The 26034-nt window shown below is 44.3% G+C and overlaps 1 protein-coding gene across 1 annotated transcript in view; it reads left to right on the forward strand.

The window, feature by feature from the left end:
* The window catches only part of TMTC1 (transmembrane O-mannosyltransferase targeting cadherins 1), a 364529-nt gene that overhangs the window by 66363 nt on the left and 272132 nt on the right, over nt 1-26034 (forward strand). Inside the window, exons 4-5 of the mRNA XM_033953227.1 lie at nt 8924-9101; nt 12585-12919. Coding sequence (XP_033809118.1) covers nt 8924-9101; nt 12585-12919 — 513 coding nt within the window. The remainder of the gene's footprint in view (nt 1-8923; nt 9102-12584; nt 12920-26034) is intronic.

Consider the following 26034-nt stretch of genomic DNA (forward strand, 5'->3'; position numbering starts at 1 on the left):
TTCCAGTTTTCATTTGTTTTTGTTATTTTCCATTCCTTAAATGAGTTGGTTTTTTTTGTCTCTGATCGCTTCCTTTACCTCTACAGTAAGCCACGCTGATTCTTTATTCTTTTTCCTCTTTGATCCCTTGTTGATACGCGGTATATATATATTTTGCACCTCGGTGACCGTATCCTTAAAAAGAGACCAAGCTTGCTCTAGCATCTTTACAGTGTTTATCCTCTTCTTAATCGTCTTCCCCACCATGAGTCTCATCCCTTCATAATTCCCTTTTTGGAAGTTTAGCACCGTGGCTCTCGTTCTGGACCGATGTTTCGCCCCTGTTTCCAGGTTGAAGCGGATCATATTGTGATCACTGTTTCCCAGGATCCCTTCTACTTCTACATCTTGTGCCGTTCCTCGCAATCCATTTAGAATTAGGTCCAGAATTGTTTTCTCTCGTGTTTTCCTTGACAAGTTGTTCCAGGAAGCAAATGTCTAACGTTTCCAGGAACTTGGTCTCTCTAGCACAGCCGGAGGTGCCTATGTTCCAGTCTATCCCCGGATAATTGAAGTCACCCATGATAACTGCATTGCCTCCCTTGCAGTTGCGTTTCATCTCATCTGTCATTTCTTCTTCAATTTCTTCAGACTGCCCTGGGGGTCGGTAGTAGATGCCTATCCTCATTTCCGGTCCATTGGCTCCCAGAATTTTGACCCATATTAATAATAATAATAATAATTTTATTTCTTATATACCGCCAAAGCCGTAATAGTTCGAGGCGGTTTACAACAAAGAAGGGCTGGACAATCAGCGAATAGGTACAGTCAGTGAATACAGATACAATTAATATGTGTAAGGAGGAAATAGGTACAGTATAAGGGTAAAATGTAAGGTGGGCAGGAAGGAGAAGAATGGCAAAAAAGATAATGGGAAACAAGGGTCGGGCAAGAGGTCTTAGGTTACAAATCAGTTAAATAGGTTAGTTTTTAATAATTTTTGGAAGTTTAGGTAGGATGAGCAATGTGAGATATTGTTCAGCTATAGAGACTCTAACTTATCCGTTGTGGCATGTTCTCTCCAGGAGATTCAATTCCCTCTTTAACATATATGGCAATGCCTCCTCCTTTATGAGTCACTCTGTCTCTGCGGTATAGTTTGTAGCCCGGTAGCACCATGTCCCTGACATTTTCATCAGTCCACCATGTTTCCGTGATGCCGATTATGTCAACGTTTTCCTTTTGTGCCACAGCCTCTAATTCACCCATCTTACTTCTAAGGCTCCTTGCGTTCATGTACAAACACTTGAGTTTGCAGCCTGTTCCCTTCTTGAGTATACTTCTCTCTTGTGTCCCTTTTGGGCTGTCTTGTCTGCAATCTGGTGAGTCTTTCCCCTCCATTTTCCTGCCCGGTATCCTCCGGGTATACTGGTTCCCGAATCATCAACTCTTTTTCTCGGTTGAGTTTGCAGCCTGTTCCCTTCTTGAGTGTCCTTCCCTCTTGTGTCCCTTTTGGTCTGTCTTGTCTGCGATCTGGCAAGTCTACCCCTCCATTTTCCTGCACGGTATCCTCCGGGTATACCGGTTCCCGAACCATCGACTCTCTTTCTCGGTCGACTGTCGGCTTTCCTCTTCTTCCTAGTTTAAAAACTTCTCAACTTCTCTCTTGATGTTGTTTGCAAGTAGCCTTGTTCCATCTGCTGAGGTGTAGTCCATCTTTTCTGAATAGCTTGCTCTTCCCCCCGAATGTCGTCCAGTTACGCACAAAGTGGAATCCTTCTTCCTCACACCAGCGCCGCATCCACGCGTTTACTGTTTGCAGCTCCATTTGTCTCTTCTCATCTGCCCTGGGTACTGGTCTTCTCCGCCCCTGCGGGGCAAGTCAACCGCGAAACCTTCCAGGCACACCCTTGTCTTCGAGTTGGACTCTACTGTGCATTCCCCCTTGGGGCTGATGACCACCTCTTAGGGGTCTTCTTTAAAACCGGTGGAGGAGTTTTCCTTTGCCCCGTCTTCTCCGAGGCTCCACAAGATGGTCCCTCGGACTCCGGGGTCCTCCCCGACCCATTCTATGCGGATCCATATCCACAATCCTGAGCCAAGCGAGGCGATTTAGTCGAGCCTCCTCGATCACCCATTCGCGGGACTCCGAGGCTCTGGCATGCTATTCGAGGGAAATTTCTCCCTCTTTCTCTGCTGCCCCCAGATCTCACTCGGGGTCTCCTCAGGAGGATGAGTCTTCTTCTTGAAACTCCTCCTTCACTCGTTTCATTTCTGACATGGGCAGGGCCTTGAACCTGGACCTCCAGTCTGAGTCCCATTATACCCAGGAATTCTTGGCGGAAATGGGTGTTGCTCATCCGCCCCGTGAGGTGCTGCGCTTGCCGTTGCACTAGGTTCTCCGGCAAACATTTCTTCGGAACCTGGAGACCCTTTATGTGGTCCTGGCTATTCCCTCCAATTTGGAGTCCCGTTACCGGAAGATCCCAGTCAAGGGGTTTGAAAGTTCTCAGCTTTCTCACCAATCCTTGGTGGTTGAATCTTCCTTGAAGAAATCCAACCCCTCAAAGGTATACGCAGCCGTCCCTCCGGGTCGGGAGGGCTGTACGATGGACAAGTTTAGTCGCCGTCTTTATCAAAACTCAATGATGGCGAACCGTGTCCTCAACTATAAATTTATCTTCACGTCCTATCTTCGGATCTGTGTGGAAGCCCTCCACTCATTCCAGGCGGACGTGCTGGATTCTCGACGTCGGGAGTTTCGTCTCCTCGAGGAGATGTTTCCCAGCTTCACCTCTATATGTTTCAGGCGGCCTTTGAGTTGTCCTCGAGGTCACAGCCTTTGCGATTGCCATGCGTCGCCTCGCTTGACTCAGAATTGTGGATATGGATCCGAATCTCCTGGATCGTCTGACCAATCTCCCTTGCGTGGGTCATGAGCTATTTAAGATTCCTTAGAGGCGGCCACTAAGCGCCTCTCGGAACACGAAAGGTCCTTCGCCTCTCTGGTGAGACTTAAGCCGAAAACCACTCTGTCTCGGCAATACAAAATTTCTCTTTGGAGGTGTCCGCAGAAATCTACTCCTGCGTTCTCTCGGCCTCCTTCAACGCGGCCGCAACAACAGCAGCAGCGTCAGGCTAAGGCCCAGGCTCCGGCAAAGCCTGGGCGGTCTTTTTGACAATTCCAGTCTGAGTCTTCGGGCTCCCTTCCTCTTGGAGCCTTCCCTCCTCCCCATCGGGGGTCGTCTCCATCATTTCTACACCCAGTGGGAAAGTCTTACCACCGACAGTTGGGTGCTTTCCATCATCCAGGAGGGGTACTCCCTTCACTTCAGTCACGAGCCCCTGGACCTTCCTCCAAGAGAGTTTCCTTCTGCCCGGTCTCAGCTGCCTCTCCTTCTGCAGGAAGCTCAGGCCCTTCTTCGCCTTTGGGCGGTCGAGGAGGTTCCTCCGGACCAGTGGAATACCGGATTTTATTCCCGGTACTTTCTGGTACCCAAGAAGATGGGGGATCTGCATCCAATCTTGGACCTCCGTGCTCTGAACAAGTTTCTGGTCAAGGAACGGTTCTGAATGCTCACCCTTCCTTCGTTGGGGGATTGGCTGTGCTCGCTGGACCTCAAAGAGGTTACACGCACATTCCGATACACCCGGCCTCTCGCCGGTATCTGAGATTCCGGGTGGGGGATCTCCTCCAGTATCATGTTTTTCCCTTCGGCCTGGTGGCCTCTCCGAGGGTTTTCACGAAATGTCTCGTTGTGGTAGCTGTGGCCCTGCGTCTCCGCGGCCTGCAGGTGTTTCCCTACCTTGACGACTGGTTGATCAAAGCGTCCTCTCGCCACGAAGTTCTGCGAGCGACGAATCAAACCATCTTGCTCCTTTAGAGTCTGGGCTTCGAGGTGAACTTCCCCAAGTCTCACCTCTATCCGTCCCAGTCTCTGGAGTTCATCGGAGTGGTCCTGGACATGGTTCGTCTCCGCTCCTTCTTGCTTCGGCCTCGTCAGGAGGCCCTTGTTCGTTTATGCCAGCGGGTGGCTTGGCTCCTGATGGTCCTACTAGGGCAAATGGCCTCCACGGTTCACGTGACTCCTTTTGCCAGACTTCACCTCCGTATTCCTCAATGGACTCTAGCGTCCCAATGGAACCAGGATCGGGACCTGTCTCTCAACTCATTGTCGTGACTCCTTTGTTGAAGAAGTCTCTCCATTGGTGGATGCTCTCTTCCAATCTTTCCAGAGGTTTTCTGTTTCATGCTCCTCCGCAGAAAGTCCTGATGATGGACTCGTCGGCCTATGCTTGGGGGGCTCATCTGGACGGTCTTCGCCCTCAGGGTCTTTGGTCCAGTGCCGACCGTCTTTGTCACATCAATCTGCTGGAGCTTCGAGGGATTTTCCTCGTCCTGAAAGCTTTTTGTCACCTGCTTCGCGACCGAGTGGTGCTGGTCCGCAAGGACAACCAGGTCGCCATGTATTATATCAACAAACAAGGGGGCACGGAGTCCCTGTCCCTGTGCCAAGAGGCGATGCGGCTCTGGGATTGGGCCATCCGCCGCAACATATTCCTTTGAGCGATCTACATTCAGGGCCAGCACAATTGTCTGGCGGACAGGTTGAGTCGTCTCCTGCAGCCTCACGAGTGGTCCATCCATTCCTTGACCCTGCATCAGGTGTTTGCTCGTTGGAGGACTCCGGATGTCGATCTGTTCGTGTCCCCCCCTCAATCACAAGTTGCCCCGCTTCTGCTCTAGGGTTTGCACCCCTTTCAGGCTCAAGGCGGATGCTTTCCTGCTGGATTGGACGAACCTGTTTCTGTATGCGTTCCCTCCATTCCCTCTGATTCTGAAAACTCTCGTCAGGCTCAAGTCCTCAATTGCCACCATGATTCTGATAGCTCCTCGGTGGCTCCGGCAGCTGTGGTTCTCCCTTCTGTTGCAACTCAGTTCCAGGGAGCCTCTTCTTCTGCCTGTTTTTCCTTCTCTGCTTACACAGAGTTGAGGTTCTCTTCTTCATCCCAACCTACAGTCTCTGCACTTAATGGCTTGGTTCCTCGAGACTTAATGCCCTCGTTCCAATTCTCCCAGCCTGTGCTGGACGTCCTGGAGACGTCTCGGAAGAAGTCCACACGGCACTGTTACCATCAGAAGTGGACCCGCTTTTCTTCTTGGTGTGCTACTCGACAGCAGGAGCCGCTGTCTGCCTCCTTATCTGCTGTCCTGGATTATCTGTTAAACTTGTCTGGCGCTGGACTCAAGTCCTTTTCGGTTGAGTCCACCTTAGTGCCATTGCTGCTTTTCATCAGCCGATTGACGGAAAACCTATCTCTGTTCATCCTGTGGTTTCCTGCTTCATGAAAGGCCTTTTCCACGTTCATCTGCCCCTTAAACCTCCTCCTGTGGTTTGGGATCTTAACATGGTCCTTGTTTGCTTGATGAAACCCCCTTTAGAGCCACTAGTGCGGGCTCACTTGAAGTTTCTTACTTGGAAGGTTGTGTTTCTTATTGCTCTCACTTCTGCTCGTCGGATCAGTGAGCTTCAAGCCTTGGTAGCTGACCCACCTTTCACTGTCTTCCATCCTGATAAAGTGGTTCTCCATACCCATCCTAAGTTCTTTCCTAAGGTTGTTTCTGAGATTCACATCAACCAATCCATTGTTCTTCCTGTGTTTTTTCTGAAGCCCCATTCTCACCCTGGAGAAGTGGCTCTGCATTCTCTTGATTGTAAGCATGCGCTGGCCTTCTGCTTGATCCTAATTGCCTGAGTCACTCTGTTTCTAAGCGGACCATTTCTAACTGGTTGGCCGCTTGTATCTCTTTCTGTTACGCTCAGGCTGGTCTCTCCCTGCCGGGTCAAGTCACAGGCCACAAGGTCAGAGCGATGGCGGCGTCTGTTGCTTTCCTCTTTTCTACTCCGCTTGAGGAAATCTGTAAAGCTGCTACTTGGTCCTCGGTTTATATGTTTACCTCACACTACTGTCTGGATACTTTCTCCAGGCATGATGGCCATTTCGGCCAGTCTGTTTTGCAAAATGTGTTCTCCTAAATTGCCAACTCTCCCTCCATCCTATTCTGGTTAGCTTGGAGGTCTCCCATATGTTGAGAACATGCTGCCTGCTTGTCCTGGGATAAAGCACAGTTACTTACCGTAACAGGTGTTACTCAGGGACAACAGGCAGATATTCTCGCAACCCACCCTCCTCCCCGTGGTTGGCTTCTTTGCTAGCTATCTGAACTGAGGCCACGCTGAGGAGACGCGTGCCCTAGGTTGGGCAGGAGGGGCTTGCGTGCATGCACGGGCCAATCGCAAGCTTGAAGGTCTTCAAGCAAGTCTGCTTGCGAAAATGTCCGCTAGGGGGCTCCGTTGGTGATGTCACCCACATGTTGAGAATATCTGCCTGCTGTCCCTGGATAACACCTGTTGCGGTAAGTAACTGTGCTTTGTGTGCAGCCACCATCGGAACCCTCCTACTGCCTCCCACTTAATTAGGATGCCGAGATTCACCTTTTAGAGCCCAATTCACTTTGTTTTGTTCCTGCGGGGGTTAAATTATATCACCATGCATGTGGAGCTCCTCCGTCAGCAAGCCATTTTCTTATAAATCTGAGGCCCACAATGGACTCGGGGGGGGGGGGGGGGCACTAAAACTCAGACTATTATAGCCTCTCTGCTTGGCCTGGAGATGGTGGAAGCGAGGTTAGCGCCAGGCATTTGAGGCCTCTCTGTTGTTGGAGCTGACTGGCAATGTAGGATTTCATCCGGTCATGGGCCAGTCTTGGTTCCGACTCTGGGAGATGGGGGGATATGGAGCATTGAAAGATCTATGGGACCTGGGAGGTGGAGTTTTTCCAACATTTGCTGAGGTTTAATCCAGGTGGGGGCTGTCCTCTACTCATTTTTGAGCTTATCTCCAGGTTAGGCATTCCTTCCCTTCCCTACAACTGCAATAGTTGGCTCTATAGTCCCTTGGACACTCAATTTTGCAGGTTCCTCCTGAGCTGAACACACTTTCACTTTGGTATAAAATTTTGAAAGGGACATGCAATGTTCAACCAGACTGCAGTGATCGGGAGGAAGGGAGGCACAATGAAAGGGAAATTGAGGACCGGAAAGTAAGTAGACAAGAGGTAGAAAACAAATTGTGAAGGAAGGGTGGGAAAGGGAGAGGAAGGAGAGATACCAGAGCATTGTGGGTGGGGAAGGAGACAGATACCAGATCTGAAGGGAGGAAAGGAAGAGAGAGATGCTAAAAACCACCTGAGGGGGTAATGGAAGGGAAGAAGATAGAGATGCCAGACCATGGGGGGAGCGGAGGGAAGAAGTTGGGTGCCATACCAATTGAGGGGAGAGGTGGAAGGAAGAGACAGACAGTTTCTGGTAGAGGCATAGAAATAGAGTAGAATGATGCCATAAGGAAGAGGCAGACTGAATGGAAAGAAGAGAATGACGAGAAGATGAGGAAAGCAGAAACCAGATAACAAAGGTAGAAAAAAATTCTATTTCTTTTTTTTCTTTTTTTTTTTCTTTAGGATAGAGTAGTATTAGTTTAGGACAGGGGTGCCCAAAAGGTCGATCTTGATTGACCAGTAGATCACAAAGGCAATGTGAGTTTATCGCGGAGCCGCGATAGACTCGCCTTGCCTTTGTGTTCTGTTCTTTCTGCTTCCCCGACGCCAGGCCAGGTGTATACAAGCGCTGGACCCACAAAACTTTCACCTGGCTGACCCGGAACTTCCTCTTCAATGTCAGAATTGATGTCGGGAGGGGGGGGCTTGTGGGCTCGGCGTTTGTACGCGCCTGGCCTGGTGTAGGGAAAGCAGGGAGAAATCGGCGGTGGGGGCAGGGGAGAGAAAGAAAGAAAGAAAGGTGGCTTAGAAAGAGAAAGAAAGGGGGCTTGGAGAGAGAGAGAGAGAAAGAAAGGGGGCAGGGAGAGAGAAAGAAAGAAAGGGAGCTTAGAAAGAGAAAGAAAAAAAGGGGGCTTGGAGAGAGAAAAAGAAAGGCAGAAAGAAAGGGGGCAGGGAGAGAGAAAGAAAGAAAGGGGGCTTAGAGAGAGAAAGAAAGAAAGGGGAGGGGGACATGGAGTGAGGAAGAAAAGTTGGACTCATGGAGGGGACAGAGAGAGATGTTGGTTGGGGAATGGAATGAGGTCTGGAGGAGAGGAAGCATGCAGGAGGCAGAAAGAAGGGAAGAAATATTGGATGCACAATAAGAAGGAAGAGCAACCAGAGAATCATGAAATCAACAGACAACAAAGGTAGGAAAAATTATTTTATTTTCAGTTTAGTGATTAAAATGTGTATGTTTTGAGAATTTATATCTGCTGTCTATATTTTGCACTATGGCCCCATTTTATTAAACCGTGATAGCTTTTTTTTGCACAGGGAGCCTATGAGTATCAGGATCAGTGCGGGGCATTCAGCACAGCTATCGCGGTTTAGTAAAAGGGGAGGGGTTATATTTGTCTATTTTTGTATAGTTGCTACTGAGGTGACATTGCATATTTTAAAGTCATCTGCCTTAACCTCTTTGGAAAAAAAACTAAATATAAATGATAATTAACATTTTCTCTGTGTACAGTGTGCTTTGTGTTTTTTAAAATTTTTTATTGTTGGTAGATCATTTAGACTTGGTCACTTTAAAAGTAGCTCACAAGCCAAAAAAGTGTGGGCACCCCTGCTTTAGGATAAAGTAGTATTATAGCTGTGTTCAGTATAAAACTATTTGAGGCTTGTGTGGATGGGATCAGATGGTTTGCGGGGACTGAGCTCACGGGGATGGGGCGGAGATGGGGCAAATTTTTCCCTGTGTCATTCTCTAACTCGTATCACTCAGCAGACCCAGCATGATATTTCCTTGCATGTTAATGCATATGACAAGAAGTTAAAAAATAGCAGTTGAAGACATTTTTTGTGTATGTGTGAAGTAATTGAAAAATTTTTTTTTTCTTCTAGGAGTGTGGATTTATTTTTTGTTGGGGAATATTTCCCTTCTACTACCTCTCCTTTGTTCCTGCTACTTAGTTTACTTTTGGGGACCTGTGCCATGCTGGTAAAAGAAACTGGAATCACTGTTTTTGGAGTGTGTGTTTTATATGACCTCTTTATTCTGTGCCACAAAAAAAATCAAATTGTAAGTTTTATTTTTTAATATCACTATTGTATAGGAGCTATAACAACTTCTTAACATTTTAATCCCAAATGCTTTTGTGTGTATTTCCATTTACTGCTGATAAATTCTATCCACCACTGTATAAACTGGAGTTGATAGTGTAGGAAATATTTCGCAACAACCTTCTCTATTGGTTTTGCCAAGTGACCAAAAAAGATCCTCTTTTTATCTGATTCAAAAAGGTGTCAAATTGAGACCAGAAATTTTTAGTTGAGAGATTTTATCTGAATGTCACCTGATTGTGGAAACGATTTGCTTTGGCCATGGGGCATTCTCGGGTGCTTAGCAGTGGGATAGCCATGAGGCTCACCCTTGGCTTGGAACTCCTCTGCCTTCATGGCTGGTGGGTATGCCAAGCCCTGTCAGCTGAAGCCCTACCAGCTGAACACATCACCTACCTGTGTTGTGAATGCAATAGTACTTAATTCACTCTTGTGTACTGGCTCTCTCACGCACGGTAAATTTATCATGGAGTTCACTCTTTCCAGTGGCCTGCAGTGAGAGCTTTCAGGGGATTCAGTGAATCCCCAGCTCTATAGTATTTTTGTTTACTTGATGCAATTTGATTTGTTGAGTAGGCAGCCTGTTGAACCAGTCAAACTGCATCAAACAAAAAGTAACCCCCCCCCCCCAAAAAAAAAGCAGGGCTCTTGGGTTGTGGATTCTCTGAACCCCCTGAAGGCCCTGACAATACTGATCTGAATCTGATTGGTTGAGCGGCATCTGTCTGTTGCCTGCTCAACCAATCAAATTAAGAGCAGTGCACTCAGGGCCTTTAGGGGGTATGGCAAATACCCTGAAGACTCTGACCTCACGCCACAGACTTTTTCTCTCCCCCGCCGTGCAAGTCCTGCATTTCCCTTCCGCCTGCTCTCTCCCTGTGGTCCTCTATTGTTTTCTGTCACTAGCAATTAAGATAGTCAGCCTTCTGCCAGCACCTCCCGCCTATTCTGATGCAACTTCTTGTTTTTCACATAGGCAGTATATGCCTGAGAAAAGGCCCTGATGTCAGCAGAAGTCTAACTATCTTAATTGTCGATGCCAAAGAACAATAGAGAACCCTGGGGGTAGGAGAGCGCAGCTGAAAAGAGATTCAGGAGAAGAGAGAAACATAGAAACATGATGGCAGATAAAGGCCAAATGGCCCATCCAGTCTGCCCATCTGCAGTAACCATGATCTCTTTCTCCGAGAGATCCCATGTGCCTATCCCAGGCCCTCTTGAATTCATACACAGTCTCTGTCTCCACCACCTCTTCTGGGAGACTGTTCCACGCATCTACCACCCTTTCTGTAAAAAAGTATTTCCTTAGATTACTCCGGAGCCTATTACCTCTTAACTTCATCCTATGCCCTCTCATTCCAGAGCTTCCTTTCAAATGAAAGAGACTCAACTCATTTACATTATGTAAGTATTTAAACGTCTCTGTCATATCTCCCCTCTCCCACCTTTCCTTCAAAGTATACAGATTGAGATCTTTAAGTCCTTTCCCATACTCCTTATGACGAAGACCATGCACCATTTTAGTAGCCTTCCTCTGGATCGACTCCATCCTTTTTATATCTTTTTGAAGATGCGGTCTGCAGAATTGTATACAATATTCTAAATGAGGTCTCACCAAAGTTTTATACAGGGGCATTAATACTTTCTTTTTCCTATTGATGCCCCTGTATAAATCAATACATCCTTTTTCTTATTGATGCCCCTGTATAAGACTTTGGTGAGACTTCATTTAGAATATTGTGTATAATTCTGGGGAGAGACGGACTAGACTGGAGGAAGGAAAGAGAAGGGGAAAGAAGCCAGATCATGTAGCTGGCTGGAGAGATATGTGACTCAAGGTGAGCACAGAAGGAGATAAGGAAGAAAGGGACAGGCACAGGGGAACTCTTAGGGAGATGAGGAGATAGTGGATGGTTAGACTGGATGGGCCATTTGGCCTTTATCTGTTATCATATTTCTTTGATTCTATGTTTCTATGAATGTGAGGACAGATAAGGAGATAGTAAAGAAATGCTGGGCAGGTAGGGATAGGGATGCAGAAAGTCAGTGGTAGCCGAGAAGAGGGAAGGAGGATGGTGGAACCAAGGAGGAGGCTCTGGACCTGGGAGAGGACCCTACGGTTCTTAGACTCTTCAAGCCCTCCGCTTTGATTGGATTGATTTATGAATGTCTCCAGGAGCTGAAATTGGAGGTTGGTCAGTCAGCAGCAGCTGAATGCTGTCTCATGAGTAGCACGAAGCCACAGTCTTCGTTCTTATCATCCGTACATCGCAGAAATGCTCATGGATCACTGGGAGGTCCTGGAAAATCCCCTGAGATTGGTTAGGGCCATGTCCAAACTCTACAGGTCACCAAGTATACTCTCCCTAGTGAGGAAGAGTTGTGCTGAAAGATGCACAGGACCCTAGGATCAATTTTTTTCTCAAGAGGCTCTTTGATTTGGTGACCTCTGGTCTGAAAGCGGCCGCATCTTTTGTTGCTCTGCTTCTACCCTGAAGAAACAATTATGATGCCAGGCCTTCAGCTGGTCCTTTGCAGATTGAGGAATGGCTTTCAACCTTCCTGGAGGAGTGAATGGCCATCACATCTGATTGCTGGGTCCTGGATATCCTTTGAGATGGCTACAAACTTTAATTTTACTGGCCCCTTTCAGAGCTTTTTCTGGACTCCTCAATGGGGAGACCAGACAAAGGCGGCCCAGGTGGAGGCCACGGTTCAAAGGTTGCTGGATATTGTGGCCACAAAACCCAGAGTCTGGCTTGGACTCAAGCAGATACTCGAAATACCTCATCATGCCAATGAGAGGCTCCGAAAACTGGAGACCAATCTTGGATCTGAAGGTGGTCAATACAGCCCTCAAGGTTCCCCGCTTCAGGATGGAAATGGTATAGTTGTGATTGCCTCGGTGGTTTCTGAAAAATTTCTAGCTTCCCGGGATTTGACGGATGCCTTTCTTCCCATTTTTCTGGAGCACAGGAAATATCTGAGGTTCCATATTCTGCAATGGCACTTCCAGTTTGCGGCCTTACCCTTCAAGTTGGTAACAGCGTCTCGAGCCTTCACTAAGGTGATGGTAGTGGTAGCAGCCCATCTGCGAAAGCTCAGAAATCCAAGTACCATCCATATTTGGATGACTGGCTTATCAGAGCCCAGTTGGAGTTTGAAGGGCATTGGGTGGTTCGCTAGATCATTCAGCTATTTCAGAGCTTAGGTTGGGTGATCAACTTTCAGAAGAGCCAGCTCGTTCTGACTCAGGACTTGGAATATTTATTTATTCAATTTTCTATACTTTTCTCCCAGAGGACCTCAGAACAGTTTACATGAATTAATTCAGGTACTCAACATTTTTTCCTTTTCTGTCCTGGCGGGCTCACAATATAATGTACCTGGGGTCCGCTTCGCCACCGTGATGAACAAGGTGTTTCTGCCCAAATTGCGCCAGGAGAAGCTTTGTCAGCTGATCTGTGCCTTCCTAGAGACTCCAGCTCCAATGGACTGGCAGTATCTCCAGATCCATGGTTGCAACCACAGATTTGGTTCCAGGGGGCAAGGGCTCACCTGTTCCCCACTACAGGATGTGCTTATTTCCTGTTGGAGTATGCAGAGGGATCTTCTGCATGTTCAGCTCTTGAATGGCGGTAGCCTGGCCCGGTGGTTGAATCCTCCATCTCAGTCCTGGGGTCTTCCCTTTTGGATCTCCTCTTCGGTGATCCTTATGACAGATGCCAGTATGTATGGCTGGGATGATCTTTGCATGGACAGTCCAGTCCAGGACTGGTAGTCCCTGTCCGAGAGGAAGTAGTCGATCAACCGGCTAGCGCTTCGGGTGATTTGGTTGACTCTCCTGCACTTCAAGTGTTTTCTACAGAATCAGGTGGTGCTTGTCTTCTTGGACAATGCCACAGTGGTGGCTTTTGTCAGTTGCCAGGGAGGAACCAGGAGCACACTTCTGTGCCAGGAGGTTCAGCTCCTCGTTTGCTGGGCAGAAAGCCACCTCTTAGCGATTTTCGCAATGCACATAGCCAGAGTGGACAGTGTAGGCAGTTTATCTCAGCTGTCAGACTCTGGATCCAGGGGAATGGTCCCTGTCCCAGAGAGTCTTCAGCTGCATAGTGGAGAAGTGGGGTTGTCCATTGTTTGACCTGATGCCCTCAGTGGCCAACAAGAAGGCACCACTCTAGGAAGCAAAGGCTTGGGCGCTCTGGTGCAACCCTGTCCACTGGAGTGTCTTCTCAAGTCGGGTGATTCTCTTGGTACCTGACTGGCCGAGGTGGCTGTGGTATGCCAGCCTCATTCATTTACAGCTGAATTGGGGGCTCAGGCTACCCTGTCATCCTAGTTTTCTTACGCAAGGCCTGATTATGCTCCAGGATCTGGACCGCTTTGGTCTTATAACCTGGGTCTTGAGCATATGGTTATTCTTCAGGCATGATAGCTAGTGTGGCAGCCTAGGCGAAGGCTGGGAGATGTTTTCAATCTTGGTGCGCCCAGAAGGATGAGGACATGTTCTCGATGTCAGCACTACTGATTCTTGCCTTCTTTTATGAAGGGCTGGAGAAAGGGCTTCCTGTCGGAACTCTGAGAGCTCAAATTGCTGGCCTGTCTTGCCATGGTCCTAAACCTCTGAAAGGCTCTCTGGAAGCTCATCCAGATGTAGTCAGATTTCTCAATGGCTCGTTACATCTTCGCCCTTTATTTAGTCTGTGCCCAACTTGGAATCCCAATCTGATTGGTTGTGTATTTGATCGTCTACACTATGTTCTTCTAGACCAGGCATCTTTAATGGATCTCACCATTAAGATGGTGTTCCTGGTGGCCATTATTTCGGCCCACAGGGTCTCCGAACTTCAGGCTTTGTTCTGCAAGGATCATTTTCTTCGGATTACAGACTCTAGTGTGCTTCTATGCACAGTTCCCTCTTTTCTTCCTAAGGTGGTTTCTAGTTTCCACATCAATCAGGGGGTGTGTGGTTGCCTGCCTTTACTCCCTTGGTATCAAGCAAGCATGACTGAGTACTGAAGTCATTAGATGTGTTCATACTTCGACCACATTCTCCAGCAATGACTAAAAACGGAAGTGAATGGTCATTGGAAGCGATTAAACTCACCCGGACTCTATGCTGATGAGGAGCAAGTTAGCATGTCACCTCACTAAGCGTTAGCAGCACTGAAGTGCAGGAAAGTTGCCTCTGAGACATCTCTGCCCAAGCTGTGAGGGGAGAATGCAAATTGCGGAAGAGAGAACCCTGTGTCCAGAGGATCACGGCGAGTATTACCGGGATGAAGAGGAGGGACTATTCCGCGGCATTCCTGCCGCAAAAGCGAGTTGTGGAGGAGAAAGATACATTCCCTCTAAAGGACCTTGCCCTGTTCCGTTGGAAATGAAGAGGAGAGGAGGAGCGGTTTGACCCCTGAGAGCCCGAGAACTTGTTTGGAGGCAGTGAGCTGAGGAGGGTATAATCCCTCCAATGGACCTTGCCGGGCTCCACTAGGAGTAAAAAGCAGCGCAGGAGTAGAAATTAGACCTGTGTGACAAACCCATGGCCAGCTTTGTCCCTGTGATTGATAAAAGCAGAACACGGTCCCTGATCAGGAGAGCTGACCAGGTTAAAAGCAATGAGATAGAAATGGCTGACTACTCCTCAGACAGAGCATGAACGTTATGAGCCAAAAGTTATTCAGCAGAAAGTGCCATACCAGTATAAACATCCCAGAAAGCCTACTAGGACTTTTACTGAGAAGTGGAGACCTGGTCTTGCAGGGTATTCACACTATCATCAGCCTAGGACATTGGTAGGCAAACTCATTAGTCAAAAGAGCCAAAGATCAGCAGTATAACGATTAAGATTTCTTTTGAGAGCCATACCCCATGCCCGCTTGCACTACGACGGCTGTGTCAACCCGACTGACACCCCACTCGCCCGCACGTAGTCGAAATCGATTCGTGGCAGAGCTTAGAAAATGACTTGGGGAAAAAAATTGTCTCTGTCCCCGCAAGCTTGGTCCCCGTCCCCGCAAACCATATGATCCCATGCACACAAGCCTTGAATAGTTTTATACTGAACTTATTATATTAAAGTATAAAAAGGAACAATATTCTGTCTTCTCCCCACTCTTTCTTCCCCATTTCCCTCCAGCGTCCTCAGCTCAATCTCTCTCCACTTCCCTTCAACGCACGCACATAAAAACAAGCAAGCAATTTTATATCATTTTCATTCTATTCATTCATAGAAAGTAAAGTCTAAATAATGCCAGTCAGATAACAAAACATGATTTTACAAAAATAATTCCCTGCACAGTTAAGCCTGCAAGGATTACTAGATGTCTTTTAGCAGCACCCCTCCCTCCCTCCCCATTACCTTTGTGGCCAAGTCAAAATGATCTACCAACAATAACATTTAAAAAAAACACAAAGCACACTGTACGCAGAGAAAATGTTAATTATCATTTATATTTCATGGGTTTTCAAAGAGGTCAAGACAGATGACTTTATGCAATGTCACCTCAGTAACAACTATACAAAAATAGACAATATACCCCTCCCATTTTACTAAACCGCGATAGCGTTTTTTAGCGCAGGGAGCTGCACTGAATGCCCTGCGCTGCTCTCGATGCTCATAGGCTCCCTGCGCTAAAAATCGCTATTGCGGTTTAATAAAAGGGGACCATAGTGCAAAATATAGACAGCAGATATAAATTCTCAAAACAAACAAATTTTGATCACTAAACTGAAAATAAAATCATTTTTCCTACCATTATTGTCTGGTAATTTCATCAGTCTCTGGTTGCACTTTATTCTTTTAACTGTGCATCTTTCAGCCTCCTCTATGCTTCCTCTCCTCCAGACCTCATTCCCTCCCCCAACTTTTTCTTTCTTTCACCCTGCCCCCTTCTTTCTCTCTCTATGCCCCCTTTCTTTCTGTATATGTCTTTCTCTCTCTCCCCGTGCCCCTTTCTTTCGTTCTTTCTCCATGCTCCCTTTCTTTCTGTCCCTGTCTTTCTCCATGCCCCCTTTCTGTCTGTTTCCCTATCTTTCTCTCTCCATGCCCCCTTTCTGTCTTTCTTCCTGTCATTCTGTCTCCCTTCTTTCTTTGTCTCCCTGTCCCCCCAAGTCACTGCCATTGGGGAACAGGCCGCCACCACCGCCGGGGAGTAGGCTGCCACCGCTGCAATCGGGGAACCGGCCGCCGCCGAGTTCTAAGCTCTCCCTGCTTCCCTTCCCCATAAAGAGGACACTGAAGCGCTGGGCCGACTAACCTTCCCCACCCAATGTCAATTCTAACGTCGGAGAGGAAGTTCCGGGCTAGCCAGGCGGTTTGCCGACCATTGGCCTAGGAGAAACCAGCTTTATTTGCCTAGGATTTTTAGCCCAACCTCCCTCCTAGGAGAGAGGGGTGGGACTATGACACACTTAAAAGCAGAGCCCTGAATCACAGTAAGGAGGAGACAGGAGAGGCACAAGCAGCAAGGGAAGGAAGGCATACGCCCCAGCAGAAGTGCAGCCAGAAAGGGGTCTCTCCCTTCCACCTCACATCAGTGAAGATGTGGTAATGGCTGAGGATTAACCTAGTGAGCAGCACACTGCGCCAATCTCGCTCTTAGGTGTTCGGGAATAATGACAATTGCACAAATCTTTCCAATCAGTTATTTTTTATTAACTTTAACAGAACTCAACTTTCAAAAGGCAATTTGTGCAACGGAGCCATATATAGTCAGGCATGTCAAAGTACATCTCTCCTGACAAATATGAACTCAGAACCACTCCCACAAGGTTCACTTATATACTTTTTCAATGCCTAGTATGACATCACACCTGTCAACCAATCAGCCAACAGAGGCCGTCCTTAGGTATGAACAAAGAAAACTTCTTTTAACATAGTTACCAGGCTTAAGAAAAGTTTTACAAATCACATCTTTGTTTATATCAATTTCTGAATGTGCAACACATTGTAACATACCCAATGAATACTTTGTAATTCTCAAAAAGTTTAAATCAACTTGTGTAAAGGGGAGGTATGGGAGGGGGGAAGGGTTATTTTCTTATGGGGTGTTGTATGTGTGTTGTATGTTTCATATTTATGTTTAAATGATTTTTATTATTCCAGCAGTAAGAAGCAAATACAAACAGTAGTACCATTCAGGAAATAACATTATTAACAATATAATCAGTTCCCCTCCCATCCCCCCTCCCCTCCCCTCCCCAAATGTTTCATATTTAGACATGGAAAATTTTGGGAATATTTTTTAAGGTACCGGTTTACTGAAATGTATAATGAATTTTAAACTCTTTTCTTTAAATGTTAATGGACTTAATCATCCTATCAAAAGAAAGAGAAAACTTAAGCAGGATGCAGATATTTATTATATTCAAGAAACATATCTATCCGCAATTGAATCATTGAAATTGGAGGGAGGGTGGGTGGGTGGGTGAAACATTGTTTTTTATGCTCCTGCTGTGGACAAGAAGGCTGGGGTTGCTATTTTAATACATATTAAATGTTCTGCAGTGTTTAATTTAATGTCTGCTGATATCTCAGGGAGGTGGATCCATGTTAACATGAGCTTGGGGAATGATACTTTGGCGCTTTTTAATGTATGTGCTCCTAATTTGAATCAAATGGAATTTTTTAAAACTCTTCAACAGTTGATTCTGCCACTGGCTGCTTCTAATTTGATAGTGGCCGGGGGCTTCAATGCTGTTATGGATTCAGTGTTGGATAAAAAATCTAGTAAGATATTAAAATCATTAGGGTTAGATAACTTGGTTCAATCCTGCGAATTGAAAGATATATGGAGGGTTCTTCATTTTAATGCTCGGGAATTTTTCTTCTGCTCTCATGTTCATAAATCATTTTCATGAATAGATTGTTTTTGTGTCAGATAAATTAGTACTAAACTATAAACTCCTCTAAGTTTGCCGAAAGGTGCTTAAAAAGATACAAAAAAGGAGGCAAAAAATGTCAATAAGGACTCTATGAGTGTGTCTGTCAGCCAATCACTCCTAACAAACCAAACCACACAGGTACCAAATATCAATTGAAGAATAGGGGCGCTCTCAGTGTGAGGTTGTTAGCGACGGGAGAACAAACTCCAGCGCTTCCACTTACAAAGACGGAGGTGTATTACCCCGCCTGCACACCATCATCGGGCGTCCCTAGTGTGCAAAATCAACTGTGCAGAAATACTAACAATAAATAAATCACAACAGTGAACAAGTGAGAGAGTGAATCAAACTGAAAACTCACTCATAGAGTCCTCCCCAGCCCAATCCCCAAGATACAAAATGAAACCACAGCCAACTTAGCTTTTAAAGCGAGCCAAATGATGTTAATGAGCATTGCGGGAAACCAAGATAGTCATAGGATCAACCGGTTTCGGGTGAAACCCTTCATCAGGATCTTAAGGCTGGAGCAGAACCGGCTGGGAGGGAAGCAGGAGAGCCCGCAGAAGCAACTGATTGGGCTTAAAAGCAGATCCAAAATGACATCAGCCACTTTCAACCAATCAAAAACAACTAAAAAGAAAACAAGGAGGAGTCACCACTGGCTCAAACTATAGTATTCCACTCCACACATTCATTCAGACCCCCCGGAATGACCGTATTGAGCTTAAAAATCCAATGTTGTTCTCTCAATTGGAGTTGTGTCATTCTATCTCCTCTATAGGTATCAGGAATTTGTTCTAGCACCATCCAGGTTAAGTGTTGGAATTCATGGCCCAATTGTAAACAATGGGAAACCATGGGAGCCGACTCGACAGCCTGGTGAAGTCTACTCTTGTGTTCCGTCAACCTGGTTTTGATCATTCTACATGTGCGACCTATGTAGGATAACCCACAGGGACAGTTGATGACATACACAACCCACCGTGATTCACAAGTGGTGTGACTCCTTAACTGAAATTCCCTGTGGGTATGAAGATCATGCCAACTAGATGCAGTGATAGTGTTTGCACACATGGAACAACGTCCACAAGGAAGATGAGAGCCAGGACTATTGTTGATGACCCGAGTAGACAACAAATTCTTTAGATTCCTAGGGCGCGAGAATGCAATAAGATAAATTAGTACAGCAGGTCATAAAAGCCGTCATAGATCCAATTATTTTGTCGGATCACGGTGGAGTATGGATTGATTTTAAAATGGTTGAACAAGATTTTAGTAGGCCTGTTTGGATATTCAATAATACATTGCTTGCAGATGCAAACTTTATTGAGGAATTTCAACTAAAAATAATGAATATTTTCAAATTAACACCTCAGAGGAAATTTCTTTAGAAACATTATGGGATGAGAGACAAGATGGCGGTGTAGTGAGGACACTGTGCTGCTGATATTATTCTTACCCATTTTGGCGGCTTCAATTTTGACTTAATATGCCTAAAAGGAGAGGAAGAATTGCTGCTTCAGCCCGGCAGTGTGAACCTACCTTGATGCGACAGGAGGTTATCATGGGCTTCTTCACTTCCTCACCAAGAGGCGAACTAGCTCCACCGGAGCGGAGAGAGGCTTCGGTGCTCGGGAGCGAACTCTCGCTTAGTCCCGCGGGACCTGCACCTCCCCTGCAGCCGCGAGATTGGGAAACATCAGGAGCTGAGCAGGAACGGAACTTAGCATTACCTGCGGAGCTCGTGGGTCTGATGACGCCTCAACCAGATTCAGCTGGGACATTGATTGCAGAGGGGTAGACTCTGCCGGTCCCTACTCTGGTAAGACCTGCTGTAATAACTTTGGATGCAATTTGAACAGCATTGGATTCCTTCCATAAACTTTGCACCAGAACTCTCTCCCTGGTTAATATTCAAGCTCAGAAAATTGATAAATTAGAAGGGGAAGTAAAAACTCTTGAAAAACTGATTTACTTGGACCAGCAGATCCAAGGTTTACAAATATCTCAACGATCTATAATACAGGATAGATTGCTCTTTTCTAGGAAAGTAGAAAACTTTGAGAATTATATTAAGTTTCTGAATCTTAGGATATTGAACTTTTCTAGAATGTTGACAATCTCACCAAAGGACTCATTCTATAAATTTCTGAAAGAAATATTCAAGTATCCTGAGAATGGACTTCCTCCACTTCATAAAATATATTTTGTGCCATTATTGAAAAAATAATCCTCTACTCAGGGGGCTCTAACTGAGACTTCAGAAGCTATCAATATTACAGATATTTTGGAATCTTCAGAGGATGAGGTTACTAGTCGGGCGACTCTTCTGGTGACATTTGTCTTTTTTCAGGATAAAGAGGCCCTCCTAAGACTATTTTTTAGAATTAGAGAGGTGTCTTTTTTTGGAAGTAAGATCTCTATGTTTCCAGACGTCTCGGAAACAACTCAGACCAGGAGAAAGAAGTTATTGGAGCTAAAACAACATATGATATCTCTGGGAGCAAAGTTTCAACTTAGATATCCTTGCAAATGTATGATCCTTTTGGATCAGAATTCCAATGTATTTTTTGAACCCTCCCAGTTGCAGTTTTTTCTTGAAGGGAAAGGGATACCAATGCATAGTGCCTCGGTATGAGGCAATTCTAATTGACTCCAAAGTATAAGGTCCAGTTAATAGTTAATAATCTGAGGAAGTATCACTACAATTGGGTTTTCTTTATTTCTGACTTATATTCTCTCTAAGATGTGAATTGTCTCTCCGTCTTATGTGAACCGTTATAAGAGTTTTAATATCATAATCTTTTATGGTCTAAGAACCGGTGATTTTTTTTTCCTTTGTTTAATTTGAGGGTTAAACTCTTTTCTGTTACAAAATGTTTCATTTATGTATATAAATTATTAAACAAATAAATTAAAAAAAGAAACATGGGATGCTTTCAAAGCTACCATGAGAGGGCAAATTATCTCGTATTCGGCACATGTAAGGAAAAAATTAAATTGGAATTCTCTAATTTGGAACAAAGTATTAAGGACTTAGAGTCACAATTGGCCTTGAAATGGGAACAAAATACTTTACAGGCCCTCTTAAAAGCTAAATACAAATACAATGAGATTTCCTCTCAAATGGCTAGGAAAGAGTTTTCTCAGCAGGCTCTGTATTATGGAATAAAGCAGGAAGAATACTAGCTAATTATCTTAAAGCAAAAAAAAGAAAAGTAAAAATTGTGACTATTACAGATGAGAATGGGGTAACTCAATCTCAGACAGGAAATATCTTAAAACAGTTTTTGAAATATTATAGGGCTCTATATTCTTCTGGGCTTTATTCAAATAAAAAAACTTGATAGCATAAAATTTTTAAAATTAATTAAGGGACCCAAAATTCCCGAGCATATAAAGGGATCTCTGGAAGTACCTATTTAACTGAAAGAACTACAAACAGAGTTGTAGTTGGATCCGCTCCAGGTGGTGATGGTTTCACTGTAGAGTTTTATAAGTCATTTCAAAATACTTTATTATCTCGTCTATTAAATTTATATCAGGCTCAACTGACTAAAGGTTGCATTACAGGTACTATGGCAGAATCTTTAACTATAGTTTTGCCGAAGCCAAATAAAGTTCCTACATTGGTTTCAAATTACAGGCCTATTTCTTTGATTAATGTAGATGGAAAACTTCTAGCTAAGTTATTGGCTTTACACTTGGCTAAGGCTCTCCCTTATATTATTGGTATGCACCAAATGGGGTTTGTTGCTCAAAGGCATTCTTCAAACAACACTAGATTGGCTTTCCACATGTTGAATTTAACAAAAACCATGGAAGATCCAGCTTTCTCTGTATCCTTGGATGCAGAGAAGGCTTTTGATCGTGTGGAATGGACCTTCATGTATCATGCAATGGATTGGTTTGGTATTGGTTCCAGATTTATACAAATGATTCAAACCTTGTATAGCTCTCCTTCTGCTAGATTGTATATTAATAATAATTTTTCTGAAAGATTTTGTCTGGAGAGGGGAGTTAGACAGAGGTGTCCATTATCTCCTTTGCTTTTTGACATTGTACTGGAACCCTTGCTATTGGCTATTCAACAGGCAGAGGAGATACAGGGTATTCCTTATGCAGGTCAGGAATATAAAGTCTCTGCATATGCAGATTATATTTTGCTTCATTTGAGGAATCCTGAAACTTCCATCCTGCATTTACTGGATTTGATTGACTGATTTGGCAAATTTTCTGGCTATAAAATAAATTGGAGTAAATCGGAGGTTCTTCCACTAAATGCACATTGTCCAAAAGGATTATTTGATGCATTCCCTTTTCTTTGGAAGGAAGAGGGTATAAAATATTTAGGTATTTGGATACAGAAAACATTGGAAGAGATGATGAAAGTAAATGAAAAATCTTATTGCTGAAAGTCACAGAAATGTGTGAACAATGGAACCCATTACATCTGTCTTGGTGGGGGAGAGTTCAAACCGTTAAAATGATGATTTTGCCTGTGGTTTGTTACCAAGTGATTATGTTATCAGTTTATTTTCCGGGGTCCTTTTATAAGAAATTAAATAGTATTCTGACTAAATTTATTTGGCTGGGTAAAATTGCGAGAATTGCTTTAGTATCTTTACAAAAATCAATTGCGACGGGTTAGGTAAATTTTCCTAATTTTTATAGGTACCATCAATCCTATATTAAGTGTCAGGGTATGTATTGGATCCTCCTGGAGCTCATGGAAAATCTTCCAGACTGGTTATGGTTGGAATGGCAACTCATGTCTCCTCTGAGATTATAAATAAACAGATAGAGGAACCAGTTCAAAAAATACTTTCCACTTTCAACGGTGCTCAGAATCCAAGATGGAATGTAAGAACTCAGAGTGGGGGATTAACCCCTACCAGAACTCTTGTGGTATCTATCATTGCACCATGACTGCTGTGAAAAGTTGTTTTGAAACATTGAATAGAATAAGTGATACTTTGTAACTTGCACACTTTCAAATTGCTTATAATGTATGAATGGTTCAAAGGTTAAGTAACTTAGCTGAAGATTGCTGCTAGCGTTAGTTTGGCTGGGTCCTGACGCGTTTCGCCTTACTGGCTTCCTCAGAGAACCAACAATATGCAAGATTGTATGCGGGTTCTCTGAGGAAGCCAGTAAGGCGAAACGCGTCAGGACCCAGCCAAACTAACGCTAGCAGCAATCTTCAGCTAAGTTACTTAACCTTTGAACCATTCATACATTATAAGCAATTTGAAAGTGTGCAAGTTACAAAGTATCACTTATTCTATTCAATGTTTCAAAACAACTTTTCACAGCAGTCATGGTGCAATGATAGATACCACAAGAGTTCTGGTAGGGGTTAATCCCCCACTCTGAGTTCTTACATTCCATCTTGGATTCTGAGCACCGTTGAAAGTGGAAAGTATTTTTTGAACTGGTTCCTCTATCTGTTTATTTGTGATTCCGTTTTTTGGAACTAGGCTTTTTTGACCTAACCCAGTCGTTTATATTGGGATTCAACTCCTCTGAGATTATGTCACGTTCTAAGTATCAAGTTACCTAGGTTGTATAAGGACAATAGAATATTGGTAGATACCTGGCAGACACTAAGGGCTCCTTTTACAAAGGTGTGCTAGCGGTTTAAAGCACCTAATAGCATGCGCTAAACCGCCGGACGCGCCAGCCGCTACCACCTCCTCTTGACCAGGTGGTAGTTTTTGGCCAGCGCGGGGGTTAGCGCGTGATGAAAAGTCACGTGCGTTAACCCTGCTAACGCAGCTTTGTAAAAGGAGCCCTAAAATGTGTTAATAATTTAACACCTATTCCAATTCATAAATCAATCTGTCAGTCCCTTTGGCTGAACTCCAAGATTCAAATTGGCGGGTTTAAGGTCATCTGGAAGCATTGGATGAAGGCAGGTATACGCACTTTGGATGATGATATATCAGATGGTAAATTGCTTGACTTTTCATGATTGCAACACAAATTTGGTTTTAATAAATCAAAAAATTATAAATGGTTGCAGATGAAGCAGGCCATTAAGGAGGGGTTCCCTGAATGGAAAAATCTTGAGAATCAATATAGCTTGCCGGTCTTATGTTTTCAGGCGGACTTTCTGGGACACCAGGCCGCTCAATGGTATAAATTAATATCTGGATTTTTTAATAAGAAACCAAAGAATGGTCTGTGTGACATTTGGAGCATTGAGATAAAGCATCAAATTACTGAGTCTCAATGGCCACGAATTTGGACTTGGAGGATGAGATGTATGGCGTCTGCATCTATGAGACAAGCTTGGTTTTTCTTATTACATAGAGCATTTTGGACCCCAGTTCATTTACAGAAATTAGATAATTCAAAGTCTAATAGATGCTGGCACTGTCATCTAGAAGTAGGGACATTGGATCATCTACTATTCGTCCATTGATACTTAGCTTTTGGAGATCCAGTTGGGGTCAAGTGAACAATTTACTGGAAAATCCAGTGGCATTAATGTATGATACTGTGTTATTTGGTACATCAATGAGGGCTAAGAGCCAAATATCTTCTAATAATAATAAACTTCTGTTCATTATGACAGGGGTTGCCATACAGCATATTATGAAGAACTGGAAAAATTGGGATTGGCTGAATTATAATTTTTGGTGGAATTCTTTATGACACATTTTTAAAATGGAGCATGTGATAGCCATACAGCAGGGGCATTTTAAGAAATTTAAGGATGTTTGGGAGCCATTAACAAAATTTTGTGAAGAATAAATATTTCTTTTCCCTTTGAACATACACGTCCAAATTGGGTGGAGGGGGGGTACTTTGTTTTTACCTGTGGTTGAGGACAATTGTAGGTTATATTGGGGGGAGGGTTATTTGATATGAATTAGACTTTGATGGAATATTAAGTGATGTTAAAGTGTAAAATGTTTTTATATTATATTGCACTTAGTGAAAGTTTTAAAATAAATAAAGAATTTTTTAAAAAAAGTTTAAATCAGCCCTTCTGTGTTTGGAGAACCTATGCTTTGGAACATTAACAGCTTCAAGTTTCACTGAAACACATTCTTATGTGGGCCAAAAGAACCCTCCCTTCACAGCTACAGACTGAAGAGTTTCTGTGGTAGGCTAGCTGAAAGGTCAGATAGGTCAAACTGCAGATGTTGCCTTTCAGGACTTCTTCAGATTTAAAATATATAAAAATACAATTTTCAAAATGAATTCTCATGTTTAAACATACATTCACACACATAATCAAACATATTCTCACATGTATTCGGGGCCCCAAATACGCCACACTCATATCTATCACATATTCAATACTTTAGAACATATTCACTTTCTTCTATACCCAGCATTGAAATGCCAGGACCATCTGTTAATACTTAAGCCATGAGGTTTCTCCTATCCCTGAGTATGACAATCCAGACAAAGAACACTAGAAACCCAGGCCTTTTTTAAGCGGGGAAACCTTCAGTATTTTAGACAAAGAAAGAAAGATGGCAAAATGGAGTCAGATTAATACCTCTATAAGTGTGTTATGTATCTTTATACCTGATTTCCTCTATGATCCCGCTTAATCCAGCAAAATACATTGACTTTTTCCCTCCTAGTAACCCCTAGTGTTTTTCTGTTATTCTCTAATGTCATTTTTCTGGCCTTTGCCACAATCCATATTCAATTTGTTTATATTTGTGTACCAACTTTTCATAAGTTTCTATTGGGTGTGGCCTTAACTATCACATATGCATCTAACTAGATTTACCCAGAACCATATGAAAGGCAGGTGTCATATGTAGAAAAATCTACAACGTATTCAACAATTTTATATCTTGCACACTATCCATTCCAGTGCAGCATATCATAGCGCCCCCACCTGGCAACTGCCAGTGCCATTCTACACTAGTCTGGGTCCAGCTACTAAGGGCCTGTTGGAAGCTGAGGCTATGGACACACTTGAATGACCTCAAGGAGCATGCTGTATTCCTGAAGGGATGGAGGTTAGTCACTAAATCAAA

The sequence above is a fragment of the Geotrypetes seraphini genome, chromosome 7 (assembly GCF_902459505.1).
Source record: "Geotrypetes seraphini chromosome 7, aGeoSer1.1, whole genome shotgun sequence".
NCBI classification, from domain to species: domain Eukaryota; kingdom Metazoa; phylum Chordata; class Amphibia; order Gymnophiona; family Dermophiidae; genus Geotrypetes; species Geotrypetes seraphini.